A 16945-nucleotide genomic window follows, 5' to 3' on the forward strand; every position below is an offset into this window, starting at 1 on the left:
TTATTCACAGTAATTTTCATGCCTGAGGCTCTGAACTCTTAGGTTTAATCCCTAGCATCACCATGAACCAGAGCTAAGCAGTGCTCTGGTTAAAATAAAATTAAATTTAAATTAAAATAATAATAGTATAAAATTAGAAGTACCTAAAAGTTCTGGGAATACTAAATCAATTAAGATAGAACCATACAGAGAATACTCTACATCTGTAAAGGATGATTGAAAGAGGTAGAGGGGCTGGGTGGTGGCGCACCTGGTTGAGTGCACATATTACAATCCACAAGGACCCAGGTTCAAGTCCCCAGTCTCCACCTGCAGGAGAAATCTTCATGAGTGGTGAAGCAGGGCTGCAGGTGTCTCTCTGTCTCTCTCCCTTTATCTCTCCCTTCCCTTTCAATTTCTGGCTGTCTCTATCCAGTGTATAAATAAATAAATGTAATGAAAAGTTACCAGAAAAAAAAAGCTAGGGTAGATAGCATAATGGTTATGCAAAGAGACTTATCATACCTGAGGCTCCAAGTCCCGGGTTCAATCTTCCACACCAGGATGAGTCAGCTGAGCAGTGCTCTGGTAAAATAAATAAAAGGATAATTTGTGGTGCTCTTTGTTCTTGTCTCTTATGTTCTGTTTCAAGCAGTTTGTCGTATACCATGAAACACACATTCTGGCTGGCAGTTTTAGTTGCTGGGTTGGTAGAGTGTACTCCCAGTCTTGGATACTGAGAAGTCCTAAGTGTACCCTTGGGTATACTTGTGTATCTAGTTAAAATTTCAAAAAAAAAAAAAAAAGATTTTTGATATATATATATATATATATATATATATATATACCTTTACTATTAATATTGTAACATCAGATTCCTGATTTAGGTAAGTTTTAGCAAAATGACAAATTATAAGTGAGTAGATTCTCTGAAGTAACAGAATTTCACTCTGCTTCTTCTATACTAGCTGAAATTCAGGAGAATATCAAGCATGGTCTCCCAAATGGCAATGCAAATGTCTCAAGAGTTAACTTCATTTCATCCTTTATGTTGATTTTAGACCATTTTAAATGACATTAAACATGTTGTGTTTCAATGCTTTTATAAAAATACTTAATTTGTAGTGAAAGATGGATAGATAAATAGATGGATGCCAGAGCACTGCTCAGTTCTGGCTTTTGGTGGTGCTGGGGATTGAACCTGGGACCTCAGAACCTCAGGCATAAAAGTCTTTTACATAACCATTATGCTTTTTCCCAGCACTGTTTTTCTATGCTTTTTAATAGAAAGGCAGGCAGGCAAAAGTCAGTCTGTGGGACAGGGCCAAGATAGCTCACCTGATAGAGTGTATACATACCTCACCATGTGAGAAGCCTTAGGTTTGAGCCCCAAAACCACACATCGTAAAAGTTGAGGAAAGTACCACAGATGTTGGGACTGATGCTTTGGCATCTGTTGCTCTCTCCATCTCTTTCTATGTCTGAAATAAAAGTAAATAATTGTTGGACAAATACATGAGGTAATAACCTTGAAAACAAAATCTATGGGGACTATGTACTGGGGACTACTTAAAGATTATGGATATGGAGACTGTGTGGTGTGGGTGGGTGTGTTTAACTACAAAGATGACACTCATTCGGGACCAAGAATGGTTAGAAGTAGAGATTACTATACCAAAGGAGTAAAAATCATGCAGGAACTACTATCAAATGGCTTCACTCATATGTGGCATATAGATAACAGACAAAATAACTTGCAAAAAGTAAAAACCAAGCTGACTCTTAGACTGAACATTAGGGTGACTTTTGGAAAGAAGGACCTTGAGGAGAAGGGAAAAGTGGGAGTTTTTATTTGGTATAATGGCACAGGAACCTTGGTTGATGGAGATACATACACACACTTAAGTATAGGTACTAACTGCTCTAAATCATATAATACTGTAGTGTTAAATTAATTAAAATTTATTTTAAAAAATAAGCATTTGCAGGAGTCGGTAGCATAGCGGGTTAAACACACACATGGCACGAAGCACAAAGACCAGCATAAGGATCCCAGTTCGAGCCCCCGGCTCCCCACCTGCAAGGGAGTCGCTTCACAGGCGGTGAAGCAGGTCTGCAGGTGTCTGTCTTTCTCTCCCCCTTGCTGTCTTCCCCATCTCTCTCCATTTCTCTCTGTCCTATCCAACAATGATGACATCAGTAACAACATTAATACCTACAGCAATAAAACAGGCAACAAAAGGAAAAAACAAACAGCATTTGCCAAAGCAAAAAATAAAGCTGGCTGTAAAGTTAAAGCTCAAGAAATTAAGGATGGGATGAGATAAAAGAGGTCATTTAGCCAGGAATATGGGTGATCTTAAATAAATAAATAACAGGTAACATATATGAGAATTCTCAGTGACAGCAGCTCCGCAGGTGTTTTGTTTTGATATCATGTTCCTTCAGTCTGAAACAGGGTTCTTCTGCCTTGCTATTTTGTTTTTTCAACTTGATAAAGTTCTGCCTGTCTGACTTATTTTTTATAGATTTTACTAGAGGATGTTTTAAATTCACCTATTTTGCTGCTTCATTAAGGAAGGGATATGCTGATAAGTCATCAGACTTGATAGCCAAGACTAACCCCTTTGTTTCTTCAGATATAAACTGGCAACAAGAATTTGATGTTTTCAGTGTTTGTAGCATCTTTTTTTTTTTTTTCTTTTTTCTACCAAAGCACTGCTCAACTCTGGTTTATGGTGGTGCAGGGGACTCAACCTGGGACTATGGAGCCTCAGGCATGGGAGTCTGTTTGCATAACCATTATGCTATCTACGCCTGCCCTGCAGCATCATTCTTTTTTTTTTTTTAATTTAAGAAAGGAGACATTAACAAAACCATAGGATAAGAGGGGTACAGTTCCAAACAATTCCCACCACCCGATCTCCATATCCCCTCCCCTCCCCTGATAGCTTTCTCATTCTCTGTCCCTCTGGGAGTATGGACCCAGGGTCATTGTGGGTTGCACTAGGTGGAACGTCTGGCTTCTGTAATTGCTTCCCCGCTGTGCATGGGCATTGACTGGTTAATCCATACTCCCAGTCTGCCTCTCTCTTTCCCTAGTAGGGTGGGTCTCTGGGGTAGTGGAGCTCCAGGACACATTGGTGGGGTCGTCTGTCCAGGGAAGTCTGGTCGGCATTGTGCTGGCATCTGGAACCTGGTGGCTGAAAAGAGAGTTAACATACAAAGCCAAACAAATTGTTGAACAACCATGGACCTAAAGACTGGAATAGTGCAGATGAAGAGTGTGTGGTGGGGGGTGGGAATTCCCTGCAGGCTCTTGTGTACTTCAGCTTTCAGGTATATATTTTTCCCTAGTTTATGGGCACGTGTTGTATGTTGTATGCTGTATCTCAGGGGACCTGGACTATATCTAGGTTTGGGGACTTTATTGGGGAGTGGAACACCTGGAATGGAATTAGAGAATACTATGAAAGGAAAGGTCTCACCTGAGTGATGAAGCTTCTTCTTCTTCTAGCATTTGCCCTTCTTCCATAGCCAGTCAACAGTGTCAGGTTGAGCCTGATGTAAAATTTCGAGACCTCCTTTGAATCTGGAGAGGTGGCAGTCGTTGACTATGTGGGTCATTGTCTGTAGCTGCAGGGGCAGTTCGGGTCGTCTCTGGTGATGAAGCTGAAGGGTTGTCATTCCACAACTGGAGTCTCTGGACACAGTCTAAAGTGAAGCATGCTGGGGTGGCACTTGTTTGGTTTGATTGGGTTGCGATCCGTGGATGCAATATTATTTGATTTGAATTGAGAGAAGCATGCAGGAAAGTGGGCCCCACTGTGAGGTTCCAGGACTGGGGGAAATATAGGCTCTATAGTGGGAATGTGAGGTTCCTGCTGTCTGAGGGTTCAAGAAGACAATGGATAGTTATTGTTATCATCACATTATTTAGTGATTGGGTTAACTTTGAAAAGTCCCTTTGTTAGGGTTTGGGGTATAATACCCAGCATCTTATGTATAGCTGTGCTACCAGTTGCTTCTGTTCTCCCTGGTCTAGGCTTTTGAGAGAGTCAACGTATCAAAGACAGCCTATATAATTAAAAAGACTCAGTCTATGATTTAAGAAGTTCTAGACATATGATCAATTTTTCCCCTCTCATTAAATAGTGGTTTATATGTCTACACTTTAATAGGAGTGTACATAAACACCATTCCCACCACCAAAAGACTGTGTCCCATCCCAAACCCCCCCCCCAACCCCTGCCGCTCTGGGAAGCCCAATGGCCACCCTCCCCTTCACCACAGGGTTTTTACTTTGGTGCCCTGCTTTCCGTAGCATCATTCTTACAGCTGTGTTACTTTATAATCCTTGTATTTTTTACTTGTATTTTCAGTGATACACCCACTTCAAAATTAAAGCTTCATTTCTTGGTAAATTTTTAATAGTTTTGTATTCTGTGTTTAGGAGAAAATATAGTTAAAGGAGATAAAGAATCTATTAGAAATCTCCTAGAAATATTTGATGGCTTGTTGGAGTATCTCACAGAACATATCAGTGAAGCATCTCATGAGAAATGTAAGTTGAAACTGAAATTTGGTTTGATTGTGTCCTATTGCCTTTTTTCTTCTTATCTGTTTTTCTTCATAGCAAATAGAATCCCTAAAAATTAGAAAAGAATACCTAATACAATATGCCCAATAAATTAGATTATCAATTAAATTTCAATTCTTACTGTTTCAAGTATTTGAAAACTTTGTCCTAGACTGTTACCTTGTTCCTTGTTAATTTGAGTATTATATATAAATTCAGACTGATCTATTATAGAAAGCTAAATCCTGGCTAAAAGTACTTATTGTCCTGCTATTGGATGAATTTGTTGACTCGAAAATTTCCTGTGTTGTAACTGCCATTTCTGTTACTACATTTGGATGTTGCTGAGATATGAGCAGGAAGAAATGGTGTGTTTCTGTTGTCATTCTCTACTTAAATTTGTGACTGAATATTTTTTGTTTTACTCTTCTATGACTCTCAGTTCCCCAAATAATCTTTTTTATAATAGCACTGCTTAGCTCTTCTGGCTTATGATTTTGCTGGGAATTAAACCTAGAATTTCTAAACCTGCTATATCATTTCCCCTGACCCAGTTGCCCAAATTCTAATAGTCTTTTTCTGTTAACTTTTTTTTTTTATTTATTTCTTTATTGGGGGATTAATGTTTTACATTCAATAGTAAATACAATAGTTTGTACATGCATAACATTCCCCAGATTCCCATTTAACAATACAACCCCCACTATGTCATTTATCATCCTTCATGGACCTGTATTCTCCCTCTGTTAACTTTTTAAGTGATAATTGAGTTTTATTTTTGTAGTGGTAATTATGAAGGTCAATATTCCCATATTTTCCCAGAAGGCTATGGTTGTTAAACTGCAGTGTGTTAAGTGCTTTATAAACCCCCTTCTATTTTAAACTGCAGTGTGTTAAGTGCTTTATAAACCCCCTTCTATTTTCCTAAGGAAATAATATAAAGGAAAGTTAGACACTTGAGAATCTTCATTACAATGTTATTTATCATTGCTAAAGAGGGGTCTGGGAGGAAGCATAGTAGATAAAACCTTGGACTTGGGAGTCGGGCTGTAGCGCAGCGGGCTAAGCGCAGGTGGCGCAAAGCACAAGGATCGGCATAAGGATCCCGGTTCGAACCCCGGCTCCCCACCTGCAAGGGAGTCGCTTCACAAGCGGTGAAGCAGGTCTGCAGGTGTCTGTCTTTCTCTCCCCCTCTCTGTCTTCCCCTCCTCTCTCCATTTCTCCCTGTCCTATCCAACAACAACAACATTAATAACCACAACAATGTTAAACAAGGGCAACAAAAGGGAAAATAAATAAATATTTTTTTTAAAAAAGTGGTAAAATCGCACAGGGGTAAAAGTGAGTTTACTACTGTGAAGTTTCCCTAAAAGTATTTTCTGTAATAGCAACTGACAAATTCTTTAAAAAAAAAAATCATTATTTATTGGCTAGAGACTGTCAGAAATCAACAGGGTAGGGAGAGACACCTTCAGCACTGCTTCACCACTTGCAAAGCTTTTCCCTTGCAGGTGGGGACCAGGAATTGACAAATTTGAATGCATATGAAGACACAACTTTTGAATTGGCTTACCATCTGTGCTCCTCTCTCTCAACCAGAGCACTGCTCAGCTTTGGTTGATAGTGGTGCCAAGGATTGAACCTGGGACCTTGGAGCCTCAGGCATGAAAGTCTTTCTGCATAATTATTATGCTATCTCCCATCCCCCACCCCCTATCCTGCTTCTCATATTGTTGATGTTGAGACTCAGTCTGTGATTATAATATTTCAGATTGATCTTGGACTCTTTGGAGTTGATTTTCTACCTTTTATCCTGTTGCTAAATTAAAAGATTTAAAAGCATATATAAGTAATGTCTGGAAAGGCACATTATACTAGCAATTTCTTTTTATTTCAAAAACTTTTGCGTGTTGAGGTTTGTTTTTAATTGCCACCAAGGTTATTGAATCCATTCACTCCCAGTGTCCATTTTTTAAAAACATTATTTACTATATATAAGAGAATTTCGCACAAAGCAAAGAAAACGAATACCATTCTGACACATGCAGCACTGGGGATCAAACTGGGAACTTCAGACATGAAAATCTTGGTGGTGGGGGGCCAGGTGATGGTGCACCTTAACCATGTTCAAGGACCCAGGTTTGAGGCCCCACTCCACACCTGTAGGAAGGTAGCTTCACAAGCGGTGAAGTGGGTCTGTAGGTATCTCTGTTTCCCTATCCCTGTCTCCCCCATCCTCTCTCAATTTCTCTCGGCTCAGACTAATAAAAGAAAAAAATAAAAGAGCCCACTGGAAGGGGTTAATTCATCATGTAGGCAGAACCCCAGTGATAATTCTAGTGGCAAGAAAAAATATAAGTAAATCAACTTATAAAAAAGGTTGATGCTCTATCACTTGAGCTATATACTTCCCCAGCTTTAAGTGTTGAGTGTTTGATCTGTGTTAAATACCGACCCAGGTAGGTACTTATTTACTATGGGAGGATTTAAAATTGCATGCCATGTTTATTACTCTCATAGAAATCTATACTCAAGCCAGGAAGAAAGCCGTAAATACATATAATAAAAAAACATCAAAAATTTGAGGGAGAGTGAAGTATATGAAAAACATACCTAATTCAAGGCTACCAGTAGGTATTTGGATGCTCTGTGTCTTTTTAGTCATTTTAACAACAAGATTAATTGGTAGATACTACCTTTACTTAAGTAAAATCATTAATGTGAAATGTTATAATGACAGCAACAGCTTTTACAACATAGTACTTGGTTGCAGGTAGGGAAAGATGACAGTGGCCTGAGTATAGAGCGTTGGGATGGGAAGAGGAAAGAAGTGAGAGAGAGAGGTACTTTATATGTGAGTCTGGGAATGGCGAGACACTTGGAGAGGGGGCCAGGAGAATGTAGTGATCGTGGTTCTGGTAGAAGCCGTTGTTCACCAGACCTTCTACCTTCTGCAACCCTCAACGACCCTGGGTCCATGCTCCCAGAGGGATAGAGAATGGGAAAGCTACCATGGGAGGGGGTGGGTTATGGGGATTGGGTGTTGGGAATTGTGTGGAGTTGTACCCCTCCTACCTTATGCTTTTGTTCACTAATCCTTTCTTAAATAAAAAATTAAAAAAAAAAAAAAAAAAAAGAAGCCGTTGTTCAGATAGGGCCTTCACTGAGTAATGTTTTCAGAAGTCGAATTCTCACCTTTTCAGGCCCAGGCTGAGTTGGTCTGATTCTTTAAAAGGACAATTAGGGGAGTCAGGTAGTAGCGCAGTGGGTTAAGCACAAGTGGCGCAAAGCACAAGGACCAGCATAAGGATCCTGGTTTGAGGCCCCTGCTCCCCACCTACAGGGGAGTCGATTCACAGGCGGTGAAGCAGGTCTGCAGGTGTCTGTCTTTCTCTCCCCCTCTCTGTCTTCCTGTTCTCTCTCCATTTCTGTCAACAACAACGACATCAACAACAATGACATCAACAACAACTGATAACTACAACAATAAAACAAGGGCAACAAAAGGGAATAAATAATTTTTTTTCCCTCCTCCAGGGTTATTGCTGGGCTCAGTGCCTGCACCATGAATCCACTGCTCCTGGAGGCCATTTTGTCCCCCTTTTGTTGCCCTTGTTGTAGCTTCGTTGTAGTTATTATTATTGCCCTTGTTGACGCAATTCGTTGTTGGATAGGACAGAGAGAAATGGAGAGAGGAGGGGAAGACAGAGAAGGGGAGAGAAAGATAGACACCTGCAGACCTGCTTCACCGCCTGTGAAGCGACTCGCCTGCAGGTGGGGAGCCGGGGGCTCGAACCGGGATCCTTGCACCAGTCCCTGCGCTTTGCGCCACATGCGCTTAACCCACTGCACCACCGCCCGACCCCCATAAATATATATTTTTTAAAGCCAATTAATGATAATGGAAAATCTTTGGTAATCACTGGTCACTTAGAGTAACTTTTTCCTCGTGCCTGAGCTAGCATTATCATTAATCATTAAAGAACAAGGCTCTAAGGGATTTGAAGGTACACCATGCAGCTTAATCCTACATTCTGCTACTGCTCATTGTATTACTTAAGCATTTCTCCTCTCCCTCTCCCTCACCTTCCTCCTCCATTTAATGATGAGAAAGAGAGCTAGAGCATCACTCTGGCACATGTGTTACCAATGATGGAACTTGGGAATCATGTTTGAGCATCCAGTTGCTTGGTGAAGACAGAAATAGAAACAAAATGGAAGTGCTAGTTTTTAAACAGGGAATCTAATGCTGCTGGTAAAAGTGTATTTCTCAGTTATGGTGCAGGGGGGAAATTGATATTCTTAAAGAAGGCTGACAAAGTCCTTTTTCTTTTTCAAAATTTGTTGATGGGGGGGGGGAACAGAGTGTCACTCTGACACATGGGATACCTGGGTTAAACTAGGGACCTCACACTTGAGAGTACCCAAGACTTTATGTACTAAAACTAGGCCATTTCCCACACCCAAGAAAGTCATGTGTTTTTTGTTAGTTTTTTGAAAATACAACCTAGTTATCTTTCTTTCTATATCCTCTTCATCTAGGGAGGAATAGGAATAATAAAATGCCAGTTTTCTTTAATGTATTTTAAAATTATTTTTATATTGATTTAGTCCCTTTTGTTGCCCTTGTTTTTTTGTTGTAGGTACTATTGTTGTTGTTGGATAGGACAGAGAGAAATGGAGAGAGGAAGGGAAGACAGAGAGGGGGAGAGAAAGATAGACACCTGCAGACCTACTTCACCGCTTGTGAAGCAACTCCCCTGCAGGTGGGGAGCCAGGGGCTTGAACCGGAATCCTTACACCAGTCCTTGTGCTTTGCGCCACCTGCGCTTAGCCCACTGTGCTACTGCCTGACTCCCCTTTTTTTTTTTTTTTAATATTTCATTTATTAATGAGAGGGATAGGAGGACAGAGAGAAAGAACCAGACATCACTCTGGTACATGTGTTGCCGGGGATTGAATTCAGGACCTCATGCTTGAGAGTCCAGTGCTTTATCCATTGCACCACCTCCCAGACTACTATACCACATAATTAAAAAAAAACAAAACACTGCTATGGCCTAGGAGGTGGCACAGTGTATAAGGCATTAAACTCTCAACCATGAAATCCTGCGTACCAGCCCTGGTGTTGCATATGCCAGAGTGATGCTCTGATTCTTTCTAATTAATAAATAAATACCTTTAAAAGGTAAGTGAAATCCAGTTAAAGCCATGGGCTCCCCACCTGCAGGGGGGATCGATTCACAAGTGGTGAAGCAGGTCTACAGGTGTCTTTCTCTCCCCCTCTCTGTCTCCTCCTCCTCTCTTCATTTCTCTCTGTCCTATCCAACAACAACAGCTATGACAACAATAACAGCTACAACAAGGGCAACAAAATGGAAATAATGGCTTCCAGGAGCAGTGTATTTGTAGTGCAGGCATTTGTAGATCCCCAGCGATAACCCTGAAGGCAGAAAAATGAAAAATAAATAAATAAAAATTTAAATAAATAAAATGAAACATTGGGGCTGGGAAAGATAGCATAGTACTTATGCAAAAAGATTTTCATGCCTGAGGCACCAGAGGCCCAGGGTTCAATCCCCAGTGCCACAGCCAGAACTGAGCAGGGCTCTGTTAAAAAATAAAACTGGGAATCAGGCGAAGGCACAGTAGATTAAGTGCACATGGTGCAAAGCAAAAGGATCGGCATAAGGATCCCGGTTTGAACCCCCAGCTTCCCACCTACAGGGGAGTTACTTCACAGGTGGTGAAGCAGGTCTGCAGGTGTCTGTCTTTCTCTCCCCCCCTCTGTCTTCCCTTCCTCTCTCCATTTTTCTCTGTCCTATCCAACAACAACAACATCAATGGCAACAACAATAACTACAATAAAACAAGGGCTTAGGGAAAATAAATAAATATAAAAAATTTAAAAATAAATAGAACTGCAGGCTCTTTTTAAAGTAAAACAATACTATTTCAACATAATATATAATCATAATGATTTGGTTCTGAGTTTACTGTTATTAGCAGCCAAGTTTAGGGGGAAGTGTGGTTGAAAGTGCTTTACTGTCCTTATCACTACTAGAGAAATGGTAGTATTAACTAGACTTGTTTTTATCTATTCTAAACAGGTGAAACTGAACTTGATTTTGAAGTATCCCATGGAAATGAACTTCTGGAAGCACCAGGAAGTACTAGAAATTCCAAATCATGGAAAAGAGTTTCTTTTGGGAGGTAGTGCTCAATGTCTATAAATTTAATCAAAACAAGTTAGGCTTTTTTCTTCTAAGAGATAAAATTGCATGCAAATACTACATGCCAAAGTAATGCTCTGGTTCCTTCTCTCAAAGAAATCTTTTAATACATTTACTAATTTGTCATTTTCTTAAAAAGGTTTAAGTAATCGCATATGACAGAGAGATGAGTCTCACATAGCGCACAGGAGGGGGGGGGAGCCATCCTGGCACTGCAGGGCAGAGAAGCACCTGGAACCTCAGATCTCAAGGTCCAGTTAAGCGGAGCCACACTCCAGCCACTGATATTCCACATTTTAAACCTCCCTGAGGAGTTTTAAGAACCTTGAACTACTATGTATATTCTTAATAGTATATTATTTCTCAGCATTAAGCCTCTACTTATCTTTTTTCCTCCTGAATCATCATAGTTCCTGCTCCTTGCAGAAAACTTGGCAGATAAAGAAGGAAGAGAAGGTCCTTCACTGAGAACTAAATAGCTGCTATTAACAGATTACTGTATTTTAGTCTTCTTACTACTGTGTTTTCTTCTTTTCTGGATTTAGTATAGTTTTAGTTTTTATCAGAGGCCTGCTCAGCGCTGGATTATGGTGTTATGGAGGACTGAACCTTAGATTATGGAACCTCAGGCATGAGAGTTCTTTTCACAACCATTATGCTGTCTCTCCTGTTTTCTCCCTCTTCCCACCACCAAATTTATTTATTTTTAGAGAGCAAGAGCAAGCTGGAGTCTCACTCCAACTCCCAATGTGTCAGGGACTGAACTTGGGACATGCTTAAAAGTTCACTATTCTACCACTGTGCCACCTCCTGGACTGTTAATATAACTAGCCTTTAAAAATTTATTTACTTAATGGATAGAGACAGAAATACAGAGGTAAGGAGGAGATAAAGGAAAAGAAATACCTTTAGCACTACTTCATCAGTCATGAAGCTTTCCCCCAGCAGCTGGGAGCAAGGGTTTGAACCTGGATGGAGCCTTGTTCATTGTAACGCGCACTTAGGTCTGCTGTCATCCAACTCACTAATATTTCTCCCCCCTCCACTAATATTTCTTAGGAGTATTAACTATTTCCCCTTTGAAAATGTTTTTATTATCTTTATTTATTTATTGAATAGAGACATAAATTGAGATGGTAGGGGGAGATAGACACTTACAAAACTGCTTCACCACTCACAAAGCTTTCCCCATGCAGGTGGGGACTGGGAGCTTGAACCAGGGTCCTTGTGAACTGTAACATGTGCACTCAACCAGGTTGCACCACCACCCGGCCCCAGTATTAACTACTTTCTAAAGAAGTGCGTGTGTTAAGATTTAATTTTTTTAATATTCCCTTTTGTTGCCCTTGTTTTATTGCTGTGGTTATTATTAGTTATTATTGATGTCATTATTGTTAGGACAGAGAGAAATGGAGAGAGGAGGGGAAGACGGGGGAGAGAAAGATAGACACCTGCAGACCTGCTTCACCGCCTGTGAAGCGACTCCTCTGCAGGTGGGGAGCCGGGGGCTCGAACCGGGATCCTTACGCCGGTCCTTGGCGCTTTGTGCCACGTGTGCTTAACCCGCTGCGCTAATGCCCGACTCCCAAGATTTATTTTTATGAAAAAGACCGGAGCACTGCTCAGCTCTGGCATATTATGGTTCTAGGGACTGAACCTGGGCTCTCTGAGGTGTGCAGGTGTGGTGCTATCACTGTGTAATCTTCGCAGCCCTGCTCCTGTGTTTCATATGACTTTGTGTCCTTTATTTCCCCCACTACCCTTGCATCTTTAAACTAGACTCAAATGAATATTTTAAGACTGTTAACACTTGTTAGATTACTTCTCCAAGAGTTCATGACTATTTATACACCAGCAAAATAAGTGCTGTGTTTCTGCACGCCATGAACTAATATAATTGACTAGCATTAGAACTTGAGTTGTGCTTTCATAGAATGTAATGCTATTACAGGCTTTATTGTAGTTCTTGGTCCTTGAACTCAGAATCTCATGCTAGAGAGTCATTGTTTTAGCCATTGCACCACCTCCTAGGTTGCTTTTATTATTAAGCATTTTAATGACAAAATAATAAGAATATTTCAGGCAAAATGAACACTTTACTGATCCATTTTCCCTTCTACTCCCAGACCACTAGAGAGTAGCCAGTGTTCACCGTCCTGTGTACTCTACACATTTAATCCTTGACACTTTCTACACAGCTACTTTTGCCACATATGTATTAGTCAAATCAAAAGAAACAGCCAATAGTAGAGTCAGTGGGAAGAGATGATTTTTTTGTTTTGTACATAACGAGCTGTCTGAACACCCACAGGCAGACTGCTTGAAGCAGCTTTCAGCATTCTTATGGGGATTCTCTGTGGTCTGGCAGGATCTCTGAGGAAACGCGGGATCTCTTTCAGGTGTTCTTTGTCATCGGAGGTGTCGGGCCCCTCCTGGGATGGAGATGAAATAGGATCAGCTGGTGAGCTCATTAGACTTGGAGATACAGCACATACCTTTTCTTTAAGGAGTAATGGTGAGTAGGAAAACTAATATCAGCTACTGTTATTGAAAATACAACTATTAACAATGAGAATACTTAGGGGGCTCAAAATTTAGACTAGGGAGAGTCCGTAAGTGGACATCAAAATTGAAATTCCAAAATACCACCATTATCAAATTGTCAAATGTTGAGCTATTTAAAATGAGTAGAGGAGAGTTACAGGCACAGAAGCTAATGGTCAGATGCACATCTTTCATGTGGTATATGGGACTGACAGCCTGGGAAAAGAATTTTGGAAGTGAACCTGTTTTAAGTCTAGTGATGCCATTAAGTTTAACAGCCTGAATTGGTTGCCACTTTTTTTGGTTTCTGCTGGCAAGTCTGTATACCCAGTGGCAGTTTTTCTCCTGAGTGTCAGGTCGCCTTTCAAGTAAACTGCTGATCCACAGTAAATGTGAGTATTTTCTGGGCCCGCTTCAAGCTCCTACCTCGCCTCCCAGCCATCCCACTCCTTGCCCTACTCACCTGGTTACATATTCTTTTCAACTTTATTGGGATGCACTTCCGTTCTGTTCCTTGTAAAGGCTCTCTACGGAGCCTCGTCTGCCCTACCTGCCTCTGACTCTGAGCTGAGTTCCATGTCCTTAGTGTGGTCTTATTATTTTAATGACAAATCGAGAGTAAAAGATAAGCAGAGAAGAAAGATCAGATAGTGCTCAACTCTGACTGTGGTAGTGCTGGGGATTGAAAGAATGATGTCAGAGCCTCAGGCATGAAATTGTGACATGAACTTTTTTTTAACTTATTATTGGATAGAAACACAGAAATTGAGGGGTAGGGGAGATAGAGAGGGAAAGAGACACAGGACCTGCAGCCCCACTTCACCCTTTGTGAAACTTTCCCCCTATAGGTGGGGACCAGGGGCTTGAACCCAGGTCCTTGCGCACTATAGTGTGTGCACTTAACCAGGTGCGCCGCCGCCTGGCCCAAACATGAATTTTTAAGACTTCAGCAATCCCCAGAACTGAACCTTCGTCTGATGGGTAACTTTCAAATATGCTTTAACTAATTATACTCTCCATGAATTACTAATAATACAGTTTATCAGAGGGTAAGGGAGACAGCATAATGGTTATGCAAAAAGACTTTCATGCCTGAGGCTCCAGAGTCCCAGGTTCAGTCCCCTAAACCACCATAAGCCAGAGCTAAGTAGTGCTCTAGTTAAAAAAATAATGAAGTAAGTTTATTAGATAAACTTATTTTAAACATTTTTTTCTACCTAAAGCCCTGCTTACCTTTTTTTTTTTAAATGCAGTGTTAGACATTATGTAGCTACTTACAGAACTGAAATTTATTTTATGCTTGCAGTATATTCAGTCTTTCACAGAGTCTTGTAATAAAAGAGCTGTTCTTGGGAGTATGGATCAACCTGCCAACACCCATGTTCAGTGGGAAACAATTACAGAAGCCAGACCTTCCCACCTTCTGCATCCCATAATGACCTTGGGTCCATACTCCCAGAGGGATAAAGAATAGGAAAGCTATCAGGGGAGGGGAAGGGATCCGGAGTTCTGGTGGTGGGAATTATGTGGAGTTATACCCCTCTTATCCTGTGTTTTTTGTCATGTTTCCGTTTTATAAATAAAAATTTAAAAATAAAGTAAAACAGGTTTTCTACAGGACAGGCAGTGATAGTTATTAATCGCAGCTTAAGGCCCTGAGTTCAGCCACTGGCACTGCATGTACCCAAGTCATGCTTTGGTTCTCTCTCTCTCTCTCTCTTTCTCTCTCTCTCTCTCTCTCCCTCCCTCTCAAATAAATAAATAAATCTTAAAAATACACACACAGGGAGTCGGGCAGTAGCGCAGCGAGCTAAGCGCACGTGGCGCAGAGCACAAGGACCGGCGTAAGGAGTCCAGTTCGAGCCCCTGACTCCCCACCTGCAGGGGAGTCTCTTCACAGGCGGTGAAGCAGGTCTGCAGGTGTCTGTCTTTCTCTCCTCCTGTTTTCCCCTTCCTCTCTCCATTTCTCTCTGTCCTGTCCAACAACGACATCAATAACAACAATAACTACGACAATAAAACAAGGGCAACAAAAGGAAATAAATAAATATAAAAATATTTTTAAAAAATACACACACCAAAAAAAAAAGTCTGGGAAGGCAGCATAATGTTTATGCAAAAGGCTTTCATGCCTCAGGCTCTGAGATACCAGGTTCACTCCCCAGAACCAACATATAACAGAGGTAAGCAGTGCTCTGGTCATTTTTTGTATTTCTCTCTCTCTCATTAAAAAAAATATATATATAGGGAGTTGGGCGGTAGCGTAGCAAGTTAAGCGCACATGGCATGCCAGGACCGGCGTAAGGATCCCGGTTCGAGCCCCTGGTTCCCCACCTGCAGAGAGAGGGTTTGCTTCACAGGCGGTGAAACAGGTCTGCAAGTGTCTTTCTTTTTTTTTTTTTTTAACATTTATTTATTCCCTTTTGTTGCCCTTGTTTTATTGTTGTAGTTATTATTGTTGCAAGTGTCTTTCTTTCCCTCTCTTTCTTCCCCCTCCTCTCTCAATTATGTCCAACAACATCATCAATGACAACAATAATAACCACAATGATAAGAACAACAAAAGGGAAAAATGGCCTCCAGGAGCAGTGTATGCTCATGGTGTAGGCACTGAGCTCCAGCAATAACCCTGGAGGCCAAAAAATTTAAGAAAATAAATAAATAAAAATATATATGTAGTTGTGTGTGTGTGTGTATATATATGTGTGTGTGTGTATATATATATATATATATATATACACACACACAGTATATTCTAAACCAATTAAGATTATGGAAGGGGGCCGGGTGGTTAGCACACCAGTTTAAGTGCACATGATTTAAAGAGAAAGGACGGCCATAAGGATCCCAGTTCCAGCCCCCAACTCCCCAACTGCAGGGGCAGGTCGCTTCACAAGCAGGTCTGCAGGTGTCTATATTTCCTTCCCTCTCTGTTTCTTTCTGCCCTATCAAACAAGAACGGAGAAAAGATGGCCTCCAGGAGCAGTGGATTCATAGTGCAGGCACCGAGCCTCAGCAATAACCCTGGAGGCCATAAAAAAAGATAGGGAAACATTTGGGTGTGAGATTTTGGAGATATTCCATCAAAAAGAAAAAGCTTATGAGACTGTTACTTTGATTTTTTTTTTTTCTTTTCTTTTTTTCTTATACCAGAGCACTGCTCAGCTCGGGGTTATGGTGGTGCTGGGAATTGAACCTGGGACCTTTGGAGCTTCAGGCATGAAAGGTTTTCGCATAACTCTTCTGCTGTCTCTTCAGCCCATGAGATTTTCATTCAAGAAACTGATGGCAGTGGGTCAATAAGATTAATTAGAACCTAGTCAATGCACTTGTTCTGTGTTGGGCACAGTCCAGTTTCAAGTCTGGCCGCATCACAGTGAAGGAAGCTTTCGTGCTGTGCTGTGTCTATCTCTGCTTCCATCTCTCTATCTGAAAAAGTCAGTTTGGAGCAGTGATGTGGTGAGGAACAAAGAATGAACAAACGAACTGGAAAACCCAGGTGAAAATGAGCTGAGGGTATAGTGATGACAAATTCAGTACCAGGTAGTAAAGAAACTGTGATCCAAGTTATGGATTTTGAACACTTAAATCTTTGTTTTTCCATTTAGAG

General features: G+C 40.9%; 1 protein-coding gene across 3 annotated transcripts in view; it reads left to right on the forward strand.

The window, feature by feature from the left end:
• The window catches only part of CEP95 (centrosomal protein 95), a 49663-nt gene that overhangs the window by 6583 nt on the left and 26135 nt on the right, over positions 1-16945 (forward strand). For all 3 annotated transcript variants that reach the window (XM_007527677.3, XM_060202565.1, XM_060202566.1), the window contains exons 4-6: positions 4433-4543; positions 10669-10771; positions 13191-13306. In XM_007527677.3, coding sequence (XP_007527739.2) covers positions 4433-4543; positions 10669-10771; positions 13191-13306 — 330 coding nt within the window. The remainder of the gene's footprint in view (positions 1-4432; positions 4544-10668; positions 10772-13190; positions 13307-16945) is intronic.

Source organism: Erinaceus europaeus, chromosome 12 (assembly GCF_950295315.1).
Source record: "Erinaceus europaeus chromosome 12, mEriEur2.1, whole genome shotgun sequence".
Taxonomy (NCBI): Eukaryota; Metazoa; Chordata; class Mammalia; order Eulipotyphla; family Erinaceidae; genus Erinaceus; species Erinaceus europaeus.